Source organism: Vidua chalybeata, chromosome 1, assembly GCF_026979565.1.
Source record: "Vidua chalybeata isolate OUT-0048 chromosome 1, bVidCha1 merged haplotype, whole genome shotgun sequence".
NCBI lineage: Eukaryota > Metazoa > Chordata > Aves > Passeriformes > Viduidae > Vidua > Vidua chalybeata.
The window spans coordinates 28,468,666-28,491,130 of record NC_071530.1 but is presented as its reverse complement, the minus strand read 5'-3'; the positions used below and the strand labels follow the sequence as shown (position 1 = coordinate 28,491,130).

Genomic DNA, 22,465 nt, shown 5'->3' with positions numbered 1-22,465 from the left:
TCTGGCTGCCAAGCCAGTGGAGGAACTTTCCTGAATGCTCCAGTGAAGAGGACATAGTGGTATGGCCAGATAGAGTTGAATCATAAAACATGGGATTTTGAGTCAAGTTTTGAAGTAACTGATTATATAGAGGTTTGGGTATAGATCTGGCGTTTGGGTTCTACTCTAAGACTCTGAAAGCTAGGTATTGTGGATTCTTTATGTCATTTAAGCAATATTTCAGAGATCTTTAAAGCAGAAAACTTAATGAGGCCTGCATATACATTTAAAAAGTGTTGTCAGTTTGTCATCAGCTTCACTTTCAGCTCAGAACTGTATCCTTGGATAGTCCATTTGTGCTTTTTAGATAATCTTATAATTAACTTTGGAGTCTGAGAAATTTCAATATTTTCAAATTTGCTTCCTTGATACAGATAGATATAAATACATAAATATACATGTTTTGTTTGTTTGTTTGGATTTTTTTTAATATACACTACAGGAGTAGGTGAGGAGTAGAAGATTTCTAGTGCCTGAAATAAATATCTTCTCCCATCATACAAAAACAACGTGACTAACCAAACAAAACCCCAAACAAACAAAAAAAAACCTCTACCCAACCCCCCAGAAATATAAAAGAATAGAATAGTTCAGCTGTGCAGTTCAATCTAAACCACATTTATAAGAAACTTGTTTTCCAAAAGGTTTTTATTAATGAGATACATTTAAACATATGATTCAATCCATTCATTGTCAAAACTGCAATTTGGGCATTAGCTGTGAATGTATTTAAATAATTAAAGTATTACTTTCTCAATTGCAGTGTTTGTAAATTCATGGAAATTTGCTGTCTTGAAGAAAAATTTCAGAACCAGACTTTTGGTCAAATGCAAGGAGAAAAACAATTTTCAAAATACTATTGGTATAACAAAAGTACCCCTCCCAGTAACTCATACCTATTTTGTGATAGTACATTGACCATCACAGGAATGCAGTTATCTTTATTATTAAAGGTTTACGTTTTAGGTATATGACTGCATCCACAAAAGGAGGAAAAAGGGACATCCAGGAAAATTTGAAATCATACTTTTGCACCAAACAAAATGATTGCATAGCTGTTCAGAAGTTTGTAAAGTAGATATGCTTAAAGGCATCTATTGTTTCATCTAAGGCAGCTTTAATTAAAAAGGCTTTAGTGTAAGTACTCTAAATAAACATAATTACTTTTGTAGTCTAAATTTTTTTTGCCTGCATATTATGCCTCCCGAGTTGATTGATATTAGACTTTGCAAAAAATTTGTTTATCATAGACTCTTGTTCTTAAAGGTGAAATTAGAAATTGCTGTTTCAAAAGGAGAAAAAAAAAAAGGAAGGCATTAGGTTAAATATTAATTTGAATGTCTACAATAATGGGTACATATGCTATTTAAGGAAGTCATTATTCCACTGTGCAGTCAACAAGAGTATTGATTAGAATTAATTCACTACAAAAAGTCTCCAATCATTTTTAACATAAGTTTTTCCTCTTTAACAGTACCCTGAAGCTTGTCTTTTTCGTGGTCAATTTAGCAACAAATTTGCAATTAATCATTTGTTGATTGCAATGAATGGTCTGTCGATAATATGCAGCTTACATTGCTAAAAGGCTTATACAGAGCTTTATTGTTTTCCTTTTGTCTTGGGAACACTTTGTCTAGCTGTGTTTCCTAGAGTGGATTTTGAATAGATATTTTCAAGTAACTCATGCCAGTTTTAAAGAGACACTATGGACTGCTCTGAGAGTATTAATCAAGATATGCCCTAACTTTTTTCTGGCATTACAATATTTGGACATCTGTTCTGACTCCTTACATGTGAAGTAGGACACATTGGCATAAATGAAGGGTTTCATTATCTTAAATGTCATAACATTTGTTTGAATTATTTTGTGTAGATTTTAAATGCTGAAATTGTAATCTTAGGTTTTTTATAGATTTCTTTGTCCTTTCAAAAGACTATAAAAATTGACGCCTTTTAAAATTCCATCCGTAATTCTGAAAGCATAATTTACAATTTGTGCAATAACATTGAAATTGATGTAGATGATACTTTAATAATTTTGAACAGTATTTTTACTCAAAGAAATCTAGGGAAAAAAATGGTTTTTATTCCAAAAACAGAATTGTTGTCACAGATAATGTATACATAAAGACTATTATGAAATGCGTCTTTGAGGAGTGTTGACATAGATTAATCTATTTGGAAAGTAATGGCAGTTTCAATGGCAATTTTCATTTTATCAGAAGGAAACTGGGATTAGCTCAGTTGCTTAGAGTATGGTGCTAATAATGCCAAGGTTGTTGGTTCTATTCCTGTATGGGGTCATTCACTTAAGAGCTGGACTTGATGATCCTGGTGGGTCCTTCTAATTCAGAATAGTCTGTGATTGTGATTCTAAAATGCGTGTTACATCTGTTGTCCTTAAAAGAGTGTCTCAATAGTATATTTCTTCTGGCTAGGAAGTGGCTTTGAATACAATGTACATAACTGACACTAAAAAAAAGATTAATTCTGGTTCTAGGGTTTTGGAAATGTTTGAAAACATTTTGTTTGCACTGATGTTTAAATTGCATATGTTTTTTATAGGTTTTGATTGCTCATTAGCAAAAAAATGCCCAGTAGTAAAAGTAGGATTTAACTGATTTACATTGCCCTTATTAATGCTATTATTATACAAAATAGTTGCAAACATTAAGATAATCTTACTCTGAGATAATACCTGATGTCATATGGATGTGATATTTATGCTTGAGTAAAAGTTAATATTAACAACATTTGTCTTGGCTAACATTATAAGGATTACTTATTACAAACATCAGCAAGACAAGTGTCTGCTTACTGTGCTGCAAATTTGGGAATTCTAGCTTGTCATTTAGTATTGATTACATTATTTAAGTAGTTGAGCAAAGCAGCACTTTACAAACAGGTGCTCTTTGATTTGCAAATTTGTAAAAATCTAGGAGCAGCTTTCAACCTACTGCATTGTTGTTTTTTTTTAAGGTAAAAAATTGAAAGGTGATTTGACTATGCTTTCTTTGAGACCAAAGATTTTTTTTACACCTTCTTTCTCATGAAGCAAATTGATTTATTGTCAAAAAACTATAGGGTTCTCCATATGTAAAATATATTTATAGCATAACTGTCTGGCCTAAAGTTCAGAGAATTTGCCTCATTCATGTTGTTTGCAGTGAAAATTTGTGGACCTAACTTTGACCCTATGCTTTAGTTGTCTCCTGAACTTACTCTTGCTGGTCCTGCCTCTGCACTGCAGGTGTCTGCACCCTTAGTTTGATCACCTGGGGAGTAACTTTGTACAGTATATCATTAATTTGGGGAATTATACCCTAGTGTTTAGTGTAAACAACTTAGCCTTCTAGAAAACCTCATATGTGTTGGAAATCCTGAGTAAATGGGTCTTATGCAAAGAGGTTTTATGCAGATATAGAATCCTCCCAAACAATTTGAGGCTGAGAATAGGATACTGGTATAATATATTCAAAGCTACCATGAAAGCCCTAAGTTGCTAAACAACCATGACGCACTGAGTCTGTCCAGATGGTTAGGCAAAAGGCATTATGCAAGTGCACTCTTGGGGAAATTTTTTTGCTAGAAAATTTAAGGAATTTCTCGGTTTCACTACACTACTCTAGACCTTTTCACTAGTCTTGTGCACATTTGGATCCTTGGGATGCAAAAAGGTAGCAAAAGCAATTCTTTGACCCTCTTTGAAGGATTAATTCAGCACTTTGAAAGCAATTTGGACATTTTTATTTCTTGGGTTCAAAATTCTGTGCATGATAAATCATAACAAAGGACTTTGTTATGATTTGTCATAACATAGTGCAGGTTTTTTTAAATAAACATAGTGCAGTTTCCTGGGTTTCTGACTACATCAAGAATGGTATTTTTTATTTTGCTGTAGGATTGCTTAATAGTAAACAGTTTTACATAAACCAAGAGTGAAATATGTAGTTTCTAAAGTTGCTGGGTGGTTTTCCCTTTTCAGTGGAAATCATTTTTGGTCTACCATTTTCAACAACTCCATGCTGATTTTGTTAAAAAAAAAAGTTTACAGTTCTCAATTATTAGTGTCTTTAGTACAATAAAGAACAAGTTTTTTGTTGTCCCTAAGTATCAATATTCTGATAATAATCTATAACGTATTCCCTTTGGTGCACATAATAGAACCTCTCTACGGAGTAAATAAATATAGTTAACCTCAAAGCCTTTAATGTCCAGAGTCTACAAAAATAGTTACTGCATTACCTTTGTATGTCGTGCTCTGGGCAGATAAAATATTTTGCATATCTAAATTACTTATTCAAAGCAGCTGTAGAAAAAAGCTTGATTTGTTTTGGAAGGAAAATATATGTGAATTAATTTTGTAGAATTTGAATTCATCTTCCACAAACACATGTTTGTATTTTGACATATTTTAACACTTTTCCATATATCCAAATATTAAGTTCAGGAAAGGCTTTTTGTTTCCGAAGCTGTGGCATATTTAGGTTGTTTTTTAATGCAGGATCCTATTATTTATAGAGAATATTTTTTGAGTCCTTAAATGCTCAGTAAAATGGCATATAGTTCCATTTTTTAGTCTATTTCATGTTTTAGATAGCTGTTTCTGCAAAGCCTGGGCTTTATTTAACTTGGGAGCAACTGATATCAGACGCTGTTCATATGAACTACTTATATTAAGTCATTGGGTTGACATATTTCAGAGCTCACTAACCCCTTGTTTTTCCATGAAAATATTGGTCATTGACATGTAGCATGTCATTGGGTTTTGCACTTCAAAAAAGAATCTGACCACTGACACTGTATTGAAACAAGTACACATTCACCTTTTAAGTTAAAAACTTGATTAGCAGTAGCAGTAAAACCAGTATGTGATCAAGATGATCTCTTAGGGTGTAATCTCTTCCATCTAATGTTGTTACAAACAATTTAATTTTATTTCTACAGTACCTTTTCAGAGAAATCACTGTGGTGGGAGTAAACTTGACATGAGTAGCTCATGTGAATCTAGCTCTTTCTTGGAGGCTTCTTGGTTGGCCAGTTACTTTCAGACTTACTAATAAATAGGTTTGTCTCAGTTTGATATATAACTCTTCTGCCATTTTGGAATTGTTGCCTTCCCACAGCTACATCATGCTCACAGATCCTTAGGGTCTGAACTGGATCTCAGGTGCTTTCTAGTATAAAGAGGGGGTCTGTGTTGGTAGAGGAGAAAGGAGGGAATAAGCTTGAAGGAATCTCGACAAAGGCAGGAATTAGAAATCTTATACACCTTAGCAAGAAGATAAAGGAGAAGGATTCAGAAAATATTTTGATTGATGGAACACAAGAGCAAATACAGATATTTAACAAAAGTTAAGAAAGTTGCTTCTGGACCTTTTAGACAGAACAAACAAGCTATATGAAAGATGTAAGGGAGAGAATCTTAAAAAGTTTGTCGTAAATCAGCAGAGAGAGAGTGAATGTCTGTAGATAAATATTCCAACATCTAGCCCTAATTTATGAGTATGTTAGAGGGTTTTTTTATAAATTAATATTTGTTTGTCCAATAGGAAAGATAATAAATAATATTGTAATGCAAAAATTTAAATTTCAAATAGAAAACATAATGAATGAGGAAAACAGTGACCTTTTTCAATTAAGAGAAAAATATTCTTTCAGAGTGTAAATCAATGAGAGATGTTTTAGTAGGTTGCATATTTCTTATAAAAATAAATACCTGCTATGGAAACAAATGAATAGCATAAATATGTATTAAAATTATAAGACTCTGTTGCCAAGGCTTTGACTAACAAGTTATGAGAAGTTGCTAGGGAGAATTCAGGTGAACATTTATTATTTGATCCCTATCAAGCAAATGAGTGTATAAAATGGGCGGTGATACAAGATTTGGCTTGAACCCCATCAAGGCTTTCAGAGGACTGCTCAAACAGTTGCATTGCAGGCATACCTTCATAAACGTGAGAAGCGAGGTGTGCTCAGTTTCTTGTATGATTAATAACAAAAGATCTTGAAATAACAATTCAGAGCAGAAACATGTCCACATGCCTTCTGGGAGAGTCTTTCCAAAGGGCTTTCTTCTAACTCCTAAGCCTACTGGGAAGATAGGGAAATCAACCTGACAGTTTAGGCACCTAAATTAAGGGCCTACAGTAGCCCCTATGAATACTACTCTAAAGCAAACTTAATCAGTGTTCAGAATAAAAATACTTAAAGGGATTTATGTTTGTTTGGGGGTTTTGGGGAGATTTTGGAGGGTGTTTTGGGTTTTTTTTTATTATGAGAGTGTTTGAAAAATCATATTAGAGTATAATTGTTCAAGACACTACACAAGCAGTTACTCTTTATCCCAAATTTGCTTTTTTCTCTAAGTTTTAATATGATGACACTAATTAGTATTTCATCAAAGAAATTCTTAGTAATTGAGCAAATTACTCACTTTTCTCTCCTAAGAACTGCAGAAGTGCTGGGCATGAAAGTCTGTGTTCGTTTCAAGCTAGATGGGCTTTTAATGTAAACTTTGTTTCTGTGCTTTTTATTGGAGACACCTGTGAGCCATTTCTGTGTTTCTCTGAAGAACATCTAAAGCAACGACAAATTGCATTGCATAGTGCTGCCTGTATTGACTTTCAGCCTGAGCTGTGTCCTTGATTGTGTTCTGCTCAAAATCATTTTGCAGGATAATTTGGGGCTATTTCAACATAGTTCTTGATCAGCAGTTATCAGAAATGCTACTAAAGGTTTACCACAGAGATCTTTGTAATGTACAAGATACTTAATACATTGTCTGTATGGCTATGTTGGCTAATTGCCATGTGATCACTTTTCTCCTTCTCTTTTTAGTGACCACATAAACACTTAGCATGGACCTAGAAGAACCCTTCTCTAGTTACAGAAAATTTAGGGTGACCAAATATAAAGAAGGGAAGATGTAGCACAGTGTATCCTCAGGAGAGATCATCTTACAGGGTACATGTCCTCTGCATTGCATTGAGTTGTGGGGCACATGATGCATCTGGTCAGATAATAGATTGTCTTACCTCCCAGTGTTGCACTTGATTAATGAATTAAAATATAGGTACATAGGAAGGTATTGTCAGTTTCTAAAACCCAAAATGGCTCCTCAAAGAAAGTCCTTGAGATACTGGTACAAAGGCTTATCTTATAGAGCTGGTCCCTGCACAGCTGGAACATGTGGTCACCCCATATAAACTGATCGATAGCAAATACCAAGGAGTCAATGGCTGAACGAGCCCACAATTTATAGAGTTATGCACAGGCAGAATGTAGGGGTGGCTGAGTTTTTTTGCACAAACATAGGTGTTTTTTTGGCAAAGTGGACTCCATTGTGTTTCTGTGTAGAATCATCAGAAACTCTACAGAATTCTGACTTCAGAATTCTGAAACGATGAAATATGCTTACCTTTGTAGGCCTGTTTCAAATTTTTTGTTACCATTTCCAGATACACCATCCTTTGGTCTATTGTCCATCTTTTATAAATACTCTGGTTCTGATGTTCTATCCTGGGTTTTGAGATACTGGCTGTTTGAATGAGTATTTAAAGTATGAACTGTCACTTGACTTAGCAATACATGTACTGCTGAAATGCATTTAAACTTGACCATCAGAGTATATCACAGACAAATAAATAGCATTATCTTCACAGTTTCTGTGGTTTTTTGGTTTTTTTTGAAAAGTCAGGAACATAAATTTCTCAGATTTTTCTCATTTTTTTTTTCTTAAAAAAGTGAATTATTGGTATCTTTTAGTAAAGCTGTTTTAGGAAGTGCTTGTAATCTCTTCTTACTCTGATGATTTCAAACTACCATCTTTCTCATCTATACAGGCCCAAAATATCAGTAGAAATACAATTATAGTAACTAATGTTTCACCAAAAACTAATGTATTAATGAATATTTTTTTTTAAATCCCTTTCCTTTTCAGGTTGATTAATGCAATTTAATCTAAAACCTGGGACAAATGTGAACTGACAGCTTGATTCAAATAAGGCAGAACGTTAAACATCTTGACTGCCTTTTTCTAGACTTGGTCATTCAATGGTTCAATATGATTTGTTTATCTGAGATTGTTATTATGGGGTAGGAAATACTAAAATGAAGGGTATATCTCTGTTTTTTGTATTTTATATATATGTACAGAAAGTAGAATGCAGAATTGTGAGGATGTTTGTTTATCTAGAAAATAATTTCTAGAAAATGGTTATCTAGAAATTAATTTTAAGCCACCACAGCACAGTTTCTTCATCTATCTTCAATGATATTTTTTGTACATCTGTACCATACCATATTAATAACTGATGTGAGCTAACTGGTTGTTCAGGTTAGATTTGCATTCTGATCCAAAGATTACAGGTTGCTGAATTATCCCTTAAGCTTCCTAGACTTGTGGATCCATTAAGCCTTAATTAAAGAAGCATCTTAGGAAAAAAAAAATAATCAGACCATTTATATCCAAAGAAGATGCACACTGGTCATTTGTTTGTTCAGCAGCATAAAAATTATTATTTAATGGAAATTTTAATCACAGCAAACTTATAGACAGACATATATTAAATGCATTAATCTTTCTATAAGGTTATTCACAATGTATAAGGTTACTCCTCTGAAAAGACTGCTTCAGATTGCTTTCCGGTAATGCTAATACCCATTAAAAAGATGAATATATATGTGTGTAAGTCAATCATAAGGTATTAAAGAGGTGTAGCAACTTAAGCTTCTTTTCTTCTTGGCAGGTCACTTTGAGAAATGTCCTAGTTCAATTAAAATATTTTTTCCATTTCCTAGGAGTAGATTCAGATATGCTCTGTCTGTTCTCTATCTTATCTTCACTGTCAGGATTTAAAACAAACCTGAGTGAGGTGTAAGGATAGCCCAGATGCTTCAGAGCCTGAACAGGTTCAAATATAAGAATGCATATATGTGTATATGTCTGCATGTTCATCACATAAATGTCCTGGTTGAATACTTGTGTGATGTAAAGGTATATTTTTTAAGAGTCTGTACACTCGTAGAATTTAAACTGAGATAAACTGCATTATCTGTTCTTCAAATACCTGTTCTTTTATCTCTTGTTTCTAAATGCTACAGTAGTGAGTGGAAACCATCTAAACAAGAAAGGCATACAAAAGTGCACACAGTGTGGCAGTTTCTTTCAGATTTGATTGGTACTATGAATTTAGTTAAAAAAAAATTATCATGCAGGCTATTCTCATATAACATCTGAATGACTAAAAATATTGTATATATAAAAAAGAAATTCAGAATTTTAGAATAGTACCATACAACTCAAATATTCCTATAGTAGTCTCAGAAAAACAAAATTGCCTAATTGCTTGCTTAGTTCTGCTGTAGATGCTCTGTATTCAGCATTACTTTGTGCCCAACACTGATTCTGATGCAAAGCTGCTCCTGGAAACAAAATCTTAATTCTTGGATGGTTTGGTAAAAAATATTACAATTAGAGGTATAAAATGAGCTCTGTGACTGAAATGTGGATGAAGGGAAAGGTGATAGTTTCATATTAAAGTGATGCCATAAGACCTTCCTCCTCCTTTCATCTTGCAAAAGGCTTGACAACATTTCTCCTTAAATTATTATTATTAATAATAAAATATTTGCCATTTTTAGGTGTGTTTACATGTACTTATGGTATGTTATTTGTAAAATTGCAAAATATTTAGATTCAGATATAGTAATGCTGGAAAATTTTATTTCAGGCCAGAATGCAAATCAGTTTACCAATAAAAATTAATATATAAATCTCAGAGATTATATTAATTATAGACCAATATCTGACTGTCAAATGATCGTTCTTTAAAAATGCTTTTCTCTTTCACATGAGTTTTATAGTAAAAAACAAAAACAATTTCTCCTGGCTGTTCAAAATACCAGGTACCAGGAAAGGTCAGCATATTTTACAAACTATATTGGGTTTGCCATACCATTACTCTGTTTCTGTATAGTTAATTAGATGATTTTAGTATAGCTTTTGACAAAAAAAATGAGTAATTTCTCCATTGGTCCAACAACAGTTGCATGTCTAAACAAGTTGGGATAGATGCCTCTACTTGAAATGGCTGAATGAAGCCTGCTAAAATCAGTTGTGTTGCAAATGTAGCCAAAAATCTCACAATGAAGGACTCTTTGCTCTCCTCGGCTAGGAAAATTCTAATGGCTGTTCCTCAGGATTCAGGGGCGGCATCTGGTAATCCCAGCAGCTCTTAGGAGACAGTGCTTACATTCCTACGCACTGTCAAGTTCCTATTACTTTTAATTCTTCCTATTGCCTTTAATTTACTTAAACCAGTCAATATGCTACTGACTTAACAAATATAAGAATACAGACAGTTGAAAAACAGAAAACTTGGTGTAGTTTCTTGAGTGGTGGTTTTTGTTTGGTTGGTTTTGGTTTTTTTCTTTCTTAGCTTTTTTTCCCCTAAAGCAGAAGATTGTTGTCGTAATGCACAGCCAGCATGGGCTGGTTTCAGATTTTCTTATAGTGGGGAGTTATGGTTGAGAAGAGATCCCTGGTGCTGGGGAATCTAAGAACTCTACTTCAGATTTGAAAGAACAATTGGACAGTATGAGCTGAAGGATGCCATAGCAGCTCCCCTATTTTTGAGTTTATCTGTGTGTAGTTACTTTTCTGGTTTACTGTTTCCATCAATAAAAGTAGCTCTTCAGCAATTTTTTTTTTTTTTTTTTTGTGAAATTGACCTGACGTGTGCCTGTCTTGTGCTATGCCTGTCAAAATTAGCTGGGTGTATTACTTTTTTTACCTCTCTGTTCGTTAAGTCAGTTGATTCATTTTGGAGTCAGACAATGTTCAGGGAGGGGAAAATTTTGATCAAATCAACCTTGCATGGAAACAACTGCCTGTTTGCCATCTGCAGTGGGCATTGATCCTTAGCTTGTTTGTGCCTTGCATTTGTTCTGCGTGAGTAAGCACATTAGCCTTTTCATTTCATTCATTAGACAGTTAGTCCTTGATTAGTGTTTCCTAGTTTCTGTCAAAAATGCTTCTACTCCTTTATTCATTTTGTCTTGGGCCTGTCTTATGCTTCAGCATGTAGAAAATGAACAGTTAACTACAATAGTCCTTTCATTTCTTTTTCATATGAAACTTGGCTAACAAATATACTTTTCTAATGCCGGCGCATCTAATGTGGATAAAGTATGAATGATGGGTCTTTCTAAAGTTAACAGAGTTATTATTTTAGTTCAGCTAGCAGTCATTGTTTAGAAGTGTGCTGTCTCAGGGTTTACTGTCAGCTTTATTTCATCCGTCTCCAAGAACTGTGGGATCACCTGGATATTTGTGGATGTTTGCCTTATAAAATTGCACATAAAAATACATTTAAATTAAAAATTAGTGTGGTTTGAGAATACAGCACTGAAAGTTTCAGATGACAGTTTGGGTGACAGGACAGAACAATAAGGCATTTGTTGACTAACACTATTCACTTGGGAATTTTACTGTCATTTCCTTGCAGAACAGTAAAATGTTGAATGACAATTCCATTCTTAAATATAATAAAAAAATACATGAATAATTATGTGATGTGCATAAAGCAGCAAACTATGTACATCTTTAGAAACTACATAACAAGTTCATAAAAATAAAATTGAGTACCTTGATGGAGTCAATACATTTAATGTTGCTACTAACTGAATTAATTTGATCAGTGATCACAAGTTTTGCCTAAAAATTCTATACTGTGTTACATCCTTAAGTAGGTAGTAGTGTAAAATTTTATGAATTACACATTGCTTTTTCTTCATAATTGTAAAAGTTTGTTTATATATTGTCAATCTATCTGAACAATTTTACCTTTGCGTTTAATGGTATTAAGGTTCAACATTTATCTTTTCAAAGCATCCACAAGTTAGTAAACCAAACTTTGAAGGTTGGACCAGTCAGTTCTCTGGTGCATGCCCTGCTTAAGATTCTAGGAAATTCAAAACTTTTTTAAACACAAAATGTTGAAGCCATGGTTTATATTAGCGGCTGCCTTTATATCTGCATTAAATGCTTTCTTATTTGTGATTTAGATTAACACTGATTTGTTTAAATAAAAATTATTTTGATTGAAAGTTTTAGTCATGTTTGGAATAATTAATAAAATATTTAAGTATTTAATTTAGGGGCTTTTCCTCTAAATTCTAATTCCCATTGTTTGAAAATAATATAAAATGTTGCTAGATATAGGCTTATGCTGAATTTAATATTTCTCTCAAATTTTTAGGCTTTATAGTTCCATAATCTTTTAAATTGGTAAATAATAGGTGGGGAAGTTCATATACATATGATAGTTGGTTATTGTGATAGTTTTTTTTGTAGTTTTTCTCAAATGCTTTTTGCATGGAAACTGGAATTCATTGAAATTTCTTACTAACTGGACTATCTCTTCTTATATTTATATTTATATGTATCTAGAATTTTAAGACATAACTACAAAGACATGATCCAAATGGATTTCTCTGTGTTTACTATCTGCTGCTCAAGAGTTGGTAGATTTCATACTCTCACAATTCATTTAATACATACATTGAAAAATTAAAGATTAATTCCCAGTTTGTAAAGTTTTAACAATTAGTATGAGAAATAAAAATTACATTATCTGAGTTGAGGAAAAAATTCTCGTCATACCTCCAAAGAAGATACAAAAATGCTTTGAAAACCGATTCTAGCACATCAGTTCCAAATATTCTATTTTCAACAACTCCCACCAGCACAATGGGTTTATTCTCTTCTAAATGTTTTACACTTACAAATATTTCATATGGCTATTTCATTTCACATACATGTTATTTGATTATATTATTAACATAATTTACTTAATTTTAAAATGTTGATAAAATTTATTTAATTTAAAAATATAATTTTTATATAAAGCAGCATTTCCCCACATGATTTCACATCCTGACATACAGCAAACGGGGTGTCTTCCAGCAATTATTCCTATTTCCTACCCAGTTTTAGAGAAAGCTGTTGAATGCCATATGAAAATATCAACTTGTATGCATATAAAGTCACTTTGCTGAATCTGTCACTCACTTTTACTAAATAAATGGATTTCAAATAGTTTATTTGGTATTTTTGGAAGACAGAAATGTATCAGTGGTACAGAAATGTATCTTTCAGTAAACCTTCACCATATCTGGATATTATTCACTGTATAAAATTTGAAGACACTTTCACTGCACAAAACTATCATGTCTGATTTGTAAAAATAAGTAATGGAGACTGCAACAAGAATAATAAATTATTAAGTTCAGATACATCCCATTCTGGAAACAATGTACCTTTAAGCTTTCTAAGTGATAAGAGTATTGCTGTTGTTGAAAATGACAGTTCCCAAAACACCTTATAAATGATATGCATTGTGTACAGGTTGAGTCTTCTGTTTTGCAATTTTCCTGTCACAAAAAAATTATGGTGCTTTTTTTTGTTCTGTTAGGATGCTTCAATTGCCCACAGATTCCATATCATGAGAGAAAAACACCCAGAGAAGTTCAACAGTAGGTAAGAATCTAAAAATATATGCATATAACAATATTTTTCCATGTTATTAAGATATGTTTTGTGAGGGGTTAAGTTTCGCACACCTTTTAAAATATTGATTCTTATAAAAAAGAGGAAACTGGTTCATTTTATATTAAACATATGCTTTCAGACTGCTTGTAGTGTAACTTTTTGATATCTGGTATTTTAACTAAAATGAATAGCATTATAAATAAACTCTTCTCACAGGTGAAATGTTTGCCTTGTAAGGCTAGCATGGACAAGATGAAGCATTGTGTTTGTGAGGATCCCTGAACTGACACTTTACCATTAGGCACTGAAGAACACTTCTTAGACAGCTGCAGATGGTGATCCTTATGTTTCCTTCCCACACTCACACTGCTACATTGACAAGGGACTCTTCCATATACGCTCTTAGTAAGGGCAAATGAATGCCATTTTACACAGAACTGCTTTTATCATTAAACAACTTTGCTTCTATAAAAAAAGTCAGGAATGAGACTTTGCATCTGTTTCTTGTGTTGCTCTCTGAATCTTTAGTGCTATTGCAGAGCTTTTCTGGAGTTTAAAAATGCATTACGTTTACTGTAAATTCAATATCTGGTTTGTTGAGTAGATAACATTCATAACACAATGTTTATATTTGTTTCTTCTTATTTAGGTAATTTAGCAAGTAAGTTGTGGTGGGTAAAAGCAACATTTCAGGAACTTTACTTAACATTTAAAGACACATGGGGAGAGAAAAGTAAGATAAAACATTATTTAGAATAAACAGAGAATATCTAGAAATAATTATTAACACAAATATTTTGTCACTGTGAACCTAACCATAGAGTGTTTAGCTTTCCATGAGGGTGACCGGGAAAGTCTTCATAGACCTTAGAATAATAAAATATGCTATTTGTGTTCTCATCTAAGAGCTGTACAGAATGATGTTTAAATAGGTTTGAAATTTTTCTTGCTTACTGTTTTTTTGTTAAAGTATATATTTCATAGCTAATAGTCAGAATGGGGGCCTCTTTTTCTCAAATACTCAATTTGCTTAGCATCTATACAATGACATACTGTGAACCCAAGTGTCAGTTGCTCTTTAACTCACATAATACGTATTTGTTTTCTATGACCTCCTTTTCCTATATCTGGTGCTTCTCATTCTGAAAGAATTACACTATGATAAGATCTGAACTCAAGCCTGATCTGTGCATCCCAATGTACTGTACCATCCCAGCAGGACTAGAGATATTGGACTTTTAGAAAACCACCATATTCTAGGCCCTGAAGATGAAGCTAGTTTATCAGTGGTCTTTCTGCGTATTTTCAGCAGTTGGCAATTATAATTTATAAAAAGCTCGGCTAATAACATGAGTTTCAGATCAGATTTCATGTCACAATAAATCATATGCCATTAATAACATCTGCTAGCAGACTCACCTTGAAATTCATCTATATTTTAAAGAACCTGATATTTCTAACATTATCTTAAGGAAATTAGTTACAAAAATATATAGTCCCAGTCCCTACGTACTTTGGTACTGTGATATTGAAAGAACTGGAAAAAAAAATAAGATTCTCTAGATATATAAAAATTATTTGGAAAGGTTATGCCTTTCAAAAAAACAGTATAAAGGATTGAGCAAAGTATAATAGAAACTCGTATTTTAAAATGTGTTTTCTTTCGTGTAATGAGGAAAAAAAAGGGGGTTTTCTATTTTTGTTCAATATAATTTTCGAGATGATGTTCATTCACAAATACTTTTTTCATTACTACTTATTTGTGTGTTAAAATAAGTCGATAACATGTTGCAGCAGCATTTTCCAGGAGGGTATGAAAAGAACCCCCTTTTTTTAGTTGTCTGCTAAGCTTCAAATCCTAATTCACGAGAATATAGAATTTTCTATGCAATCTAAATTATTTAGGCTCAGCAAGTCCAACTCAAGTCTGATTCATAGTAGGCTCCATAGTTAACAGCACCTGCTCCTTTGAAAACCCTACATTACTCATTTGAAAATCCTACACTGTCATATGGGCATATCTCTTTTGATTTCAAAAAAATAATTCTTTTTTGCTTTTATGTTAGTTTGTTCTTGCCTGACTTTCCAACATTTTAACTTTCACAGCTATTATTCAGAGTAGGTCCTTCCACTGAGGTTCTACTCAGAAAAATGAACATGCAAAAATTTTCCTTACTGAAGAGGAACTTTAAGTTTATATTGTATGCAGAGTTTTTTTGAAATACACAGGTTTTGCTTCAGTGAAGGTATTTACTTCAGTGAAGTAAGTTAGGTAAAGTTTGGAGTTAGACGATCTTTCATATTAAATCTTGGCAATGATCCTCAAATTTCTGAGGATATTCCTTGCCACTCTGATCCCAAGGTTCCTGTGTAAATAGGGTGAACTAATAGGAAAATTCGTGACACATTCTATTTGTGTAGAAGCAAAATCTTCTTGTACTTGTCTATTTTCTCAAAATGAAGATAACAAAATATTTCCATACTTAGAAAGGCTTTTTTTAATGACTACTAGCCAATGTTGTGGCATTCTTTGGAACTAGGTCAGTAGTTCTTGGGAGCTGTGTCATATTTTGAAATTTTGCAGTATTCACAGATTTTGGACACCAGCACTTAGTATTACTGACTTACTAAAAATAAATAAATTTAGGTTTAGATTTCTAAATTTTTAGAGACAGTTAGACATAAGTCTTTGGAAAAATCTAAGTTTAAGTATGTATAAATATTCCTGCATTAAAAAATCACATTATCAATTGTTTCCTTTGTAATGAAGCACCTGCTTATTTGAATTTCTTAAGAATTTGAAATCAAGTTCCTTAGTGAAAAGGGTCTTCTGTTTTCAGAAGCTTAATTTTCAATGAAAAATTACTTTATACATGCCTTAATAGCTTGAAAAAGTTATACTTGTAAGCTGTGATATGGAATGGCTCCATACAGTTTTCCAAATAAGGCTCAGCAAAAATGTCTACTAGTGGTTTTAAAATAAATGTTACTTGTTCCCAAACCCAGGTCTGGAATAGAAGAATTCTGGTGATGGTCAAATAGTAAAGAATGGAAATGAGAACACAGTAGTAGCATCCTGAGCTCTGTCAAAATAATGAATCTTAATATGCCATTTTAATTATATCTTTTGATCATTAGCACACTTTATCAGAAGCCAGGACTGACATTGAATTAAGATTTATATGTGTTCAGAATCTCAGCTGTCACATTACCCACTCTATAGGTCTGAAGTGCTCACAACCTTGTGCTGGAGAAATCAAGTTTCCTTCCCAGCATCATCTGCTTAAGAGTAGGGTCAGATTTTCCGATATAAGTGTGGAAGAGCTGAGTTAGTGCCAGTGGGGATAAAACTTGCAAAAGGCAGTATTTCAAGTAAAAGTATCATTAAGCTAGGACATTCTGTTGAAATAATGATTCAGTTAGGCCAAAATGCCCTACAGGGAGATCTGGGTAAACATCATAGGCTCGATGCTGGGAATAACAGATGTATGAGTTATGTGACTGGAATATACACAAGGAAACAAAGAATACTTTCAACAAAAAAATAATTCAAGTTGATGTTAGCTTTTCTAAAATCATACTCAGTTCAATTAGGCGTACTAATTTGATGCTTTGCCATCCTGTAGCATAAAAGATATTTCTTAGTCTCAGTAAACTACAGTAGGATTTATAAATTATATTTACAGTCTTAAGTACATTGTCTTTGAAGTTTCCAAATATCAATCTCTTTCCATCTTTTATGAAGAAAACCTAAAGCAGAAAAAGTTCCTAATAACTTCATTTATATCATATTCCTGACAATATATTTTTGAGATTCCCTTTCAACTCATTTAATCATGCTTTTCTTTTGTGCTGATACCTATATGTTTAATCTCTAAGAAAGTTTTTAAGTAATAGAAAGTACTAATTTACCTTGTGCAAGTGTTGTCCAGGAGAATAAGGAAAAGCAGTAAGAAAAGGTAGGAGAAATGGCAGATCAGTGAATCTTTAGCATTATTCTGGGTATCCTGACTTGGGTACTGCACTATACAATGTAGTTATAGCATCATATCTTTAGTTACATTAAAAAAAAAAAAAAAAAAAAGCTTTATTGTAAGGGATGTCTAGTCCTGCCTGGCAGCAAAAAAAACAGAACAGAATTATTCCACTTGAATACTGGAATTGAAGGCAAGTTCAAGTTTTGTCACTGAAAGTGAAAAAAAATCAGTTATGATGGGGTAAATTAAATGGTCTACTCTCAGTTGTACTCAGCTTTGTTTTAAGTTGACTTATTTTAGCTTAGAATCGAGCAGTCAAAGTTTTTCATTTTGGATTGGACAAAACTGTTTTGATATCTTCATTATTCTTCCTCTTTTTCAGTTTGGATGATGGAATCTCTTGGGTTGAATAACATCCGTATCTTTTCAGTGAATATACTACACTTCAACACAAAATTCCTAACTTTGATTGCAGACATTTCAGCCTCTCCTTCAACCTTTCCTCCCTTCCTGGTTGTGACTGATATGAAAGTGTTTCAAAAGAAGTCACTGGTCCCACGGAGAGAACAGATTGCAGACATCTGTTACCTGTCCCATTGAACCCATGGGTTCCTATTCAAAAAAGGATAAGGCTCCAGGGAACAGTACCTCTGAACTTAGGCAGTATTACTGCAACTGTAGTCATCAGAAGAAGCAAAGCAAGGTGAAAATATTTGCAATAGAGCACAAAACATTTTCCCACAGGCGAGAGATGGCTTGTAGTTAGACAACGTACTCTGCCTAGCTCTTGGTTATGATGCTTATAAGAGGAAAAGAAATAAAAAAACAACGGGCATGTTCTTTTGTCAGACTTCAAACATGTAGTAGCCCACCTTTAGAAATAGTACCTGAAACACATAATGTGTGCTTGAGTTGGGACAAGGGAAGATAGTTGGAGCATAAAGCTGGTTTAGCCTATCTGTGTCTGCTGTCTACAGAGCAAAATCACAGCAGTTTGCATCTGCAGTATTTGCACCTCTCTCTGATACAAGATTTCATGTTTTTGTTATTTCTCTAGAAAGTGCTAATGGGCTAAGGCCCTCTGCTTGAGACCCTTCTTACTCAAACATTTTTCTGTAGCAGCTGTCTGAGAGGCTGGTGTGGTTAGGGAACCTTAGGTTCAGACTCATAAAGACTAGAGGCAGTGTGATGTATAAAATGTATGTTAAGCAGGAATCCCTATGTCCTAGGCATCCCCTGGGATTTCAGAGTACATCCCTGAAAGCAGTGTGCTGTATCAGACCATAAGCAGATCAGTGAATTTATATGTGTCTTCTCAGTGTCTGCAGCTGTCAAATTCACTACTGCAGGACTAAAATGGGTTCAGGTTTTGTTGGGCACTTCCATTTGAGGGGATTGTGGTAAGCACACCGACATCTACAACAGGGGATCACCATTCTGCACCTTTAAAAACAAATTTCTAACATATGCACTCTTACTATCGACAAGATATTGGAATGTTGCCTTTTTTTTTTTAAGAAAGTTATATGTTTATGAGATATGTAGTGATACCCAGCTTTTTAAAAAATAGTTTCTTTAGAAATTGTTAAGTGTATTTGGGTTAATGTTAAAGAGTTAAAATCATTGCACTTCTAGGAGACAGGACTGTTTATGGAGCAGACTCTTACAGAGGGATTGGTCCAGCATGCATAGTGGCAGTAACAAACTGTTGATTCACAAAAGGTCTATCCATATAGTACAGCCCAAGGTCAATAAAATCTAATTTTCTTCAACTTGCGTCAGGCTGGTTAAGAAATTTATTGCAGATGATGTTTCCTCACTCAGAGCAGGTCACTGGACCTTTTCTATGTATTGAAGTGCCTAGTGGATGTTTTGCACATTCCTTAATTAATTAAAGCTATTGCCTTTTATTACAATGTCTTAAAGGCAAATGTAACTCTATAGGAATTAATTCTTGGTCTCTTCCACAGTATAGTCATAGGATTTGAAATAACAGTGAAAAACACAATGATAGAAAACTATTTCTAACTTCTTTAAATTGTTGTAAATTCAGATGTGACAGGAGTCTATAGTAGATATGAAAAAAATGTAACAAAACTGGTAAACTACTGCTTGCTGTTTGTTCCGTGTTGATGAAGTATGATCAAGTAAGTCTATACCAATCAATAAGGTTATTTTCCTTGTTTTTTCATGAACACACTAAATAAAGTATTTGGTAATAAAATTGGGTTTTATCAAATACTGCTTTTTTTTTTTTTGAGAGGGCTTATAATCAGAGCTAATGATCACTAACATGGATTTGCAGCTTCAAGCTTCATTTTGAATTAATTAATTTGCAAATCTCTGAAGTAAATGGCAAATGTTTACATAAGTTTAATGTGGCTATAATTCATGTTTACAACAGATTCTGGGTTTTATAAACAGTTAAGCAGCCCTTTTTAATATATGTCACAAACCCAACAAAACCTTCTTTCAAAATCCAGTCAAGATTGCTAAGTGGCCACAATGCACTTGCATATAATATGATTGACAATATCCAATCCATTAAAAGCAATGAAATGAATTGTTAAGGGATAATTTTTACACTTCCTATTTATTAAACATAAACACATTACTCTTTAGTACAAATAAATTAAAATTTAATCAGAAAAATGAAAACCTTTAGTTTGAACTGTGGGTGCTTTTTGGTGCTTTTTTTAATCCTTTAATTCTGGTAATTAAGCCCCTACTACAGTTCCCATAGATAATGAGAAGAACCCAAATACTCCTTTAGTACACCACTGACTGACACAATATACAGCACCCGCTTTTACTTCTCTTGTTATTTAACTCACAAGAAATTGGGTCCTAGTTTTGCTTCAGATCCTGAATCTTGTGATTCATATACTTCAGGTTTCAACTCTACACTCTGCAACTGCGAGTTGGTTTATATCATATTAGACAAACTTAGGTAATTGGAAAGAAAATTTTGAATAATTTAGCCAGTACTTCTAACCCTATCTTAGAACTACTGTTCAAAATTCATTTAATAGATTACCTTAAAAGTAATGTTTTCAACCAATTTGTCAGTTCCTGATTAGGTGACCAAAGTTCTTGTCTTCGTTAATTGTATAACTGAAGCTATTTTAAGTACTTAGTGTATCAAATAAAAAACCTCTGTCCACATCTCCATCATTTCAGATAACGTTTTCCGTTTCCCTCTTTGTCCCATTTGAATGTAGTTTGTCTGGCTCATGCCTATGTGTTTTCATTTAAGTAATCTGACTGTTTTCTGATCTGATTCCAAGTGCCTTATTTTTATTGCAATAGGCTGCATAGCCATTTCTAAGAAATGTACAAAGCTAGAGGTATTTCCAAATTTATAATACGAAGTATAATTTGTGTATCTTGGAAAATAAGATCAGTCAAGCAGATCTCTCTCAGTGAAAGTTCCTAATCTCTTCCGATTTATATCTTCATTTTATTAATATAGGAAATATTTTTCTAAAGAAAATATTTTGAAAATATTTGTTTTAAATATCATAGAGCAATTCATGTAATGCATTTCTATGAAAATCGAATGATAGATGCACCTGTACATTAGTGCCTTTGTTATATCTGCATTGTTGCTATCATTGCCTTCAAAATAATTTTGGAATTTGGTTTTACTTGTAAAATAATACTGACTACTGCTTCTTTTTATTTCACCTGATAATGACACAAGTATATAATCAAAACTGAGAGGTATTTGTCTTAATATTGAAGATGTCTTTAACATTGATATAACCAAACTTATATTTTCTATTCTTTCATATTTGTGTTTTCTTTTTATATATTTTTGTTATGTAATGATAGCCAAAATATTAATTTTTTTTTCACTATCTTTGTCTATGAATGTGTGTGTGTGTGAAACAAATTTTTAAATACCTTTTTTAAAAAAAAGCATAAAACAAAAAACATCACCAGAGAAATGTATTGTCTAATTTGGTGATTTAAAGGGAATGGATGTTGCTTTTTCTGATTATTGCTATTGAAGCCAAGTGTATCGAAGAGATAGAAGTGGTTTAAAGTTCTATTGTCTGTCTTTCCCTCATGATACTTCATAGACTGCCTAACAGAAGTTCTGATGTGTTTTGGGAATACTATTTTGGTCATTTATGCCTTTGAAACTAAATCACATAATTTCTTCTGTTTTTGCCATTTCTAAGACTGGCTAACTCATTTTAAGATATTTCTGTGTGCTCTCAGGGCACTGAAGGAATTCCTCTCTGGATTCTCTTACAATTCTATTGCTGAACGATTGGCAACTATTGGTCTACATCTGCTTCTGAAGCAGAATATTAATGCATGGTCATTTTCTCTCTCAGCATTGACACTGGCACTAGGATCCTGCTCTCAACTCTTCCCTCTGTCACACAGAGAAATTGTGGGAATTTAAAAATTTTGCCAGATTGCTAAAACAGAAATAGTTCATGTTCAATTAACCCTCTATTTGCCCTTCAGGAAGTACTCATCGTATATATATTATATGTCTTGAGTCCTTTCTAATGTTCAGCTCTGGTTTGGGTAAAAGGGTTCAAATCAACAAGGCATGTGGCAGATTGTTGGCTAAGGGATCACTATACCCCTGCCTCCTTGCAGTACTTTATGGAGTGCTTTTGAAGGAGTACTTTATGGGGAAACTGCCAAGACAGGATGGGCAAAGAAACATGGGGAACAGTGTCATTTTGGTATTGTCTCTCAAAGTTTTAAAGCTCAGGAGTTACAGAATTCTGAATTCATTACTGATCAGGGATTGTGAGAATGAGCTTGATGTTTCTGCTATGTTTACATGCCATGGCATAAAATGGACCACAACAGGAAAAGGAGAAAATAATTGGACATAAAAACTGTTACCTGGTAGTTACTTGGA

General features: G+C 33.3%; 1 protein-coding gene across 2 annotated transcripts in view; it reads left to right on the top strand.

Annotated features, from left to right (window-relative positions):
- Window positions 1-22,465, top strand: part of DGKB (diacylglycerol kinase beta) — a 337,113-nt gene that overhangs the window by 185,159 nt on the left and 129,489 nt on the right. For both annotated transcript variants that reach the window (XM_053956128.1, XM_053956122.1), the window contains one exon: window positions 13,521-13,585. In XM_053956128.1, the coding sequence (XP_053812103.1) occupies window positions 13,521-13,585 (65 nt within the window). The remainder of the gene's footprint in view (window positions 1-13,520; window positions 13,586-22,465) is intronic.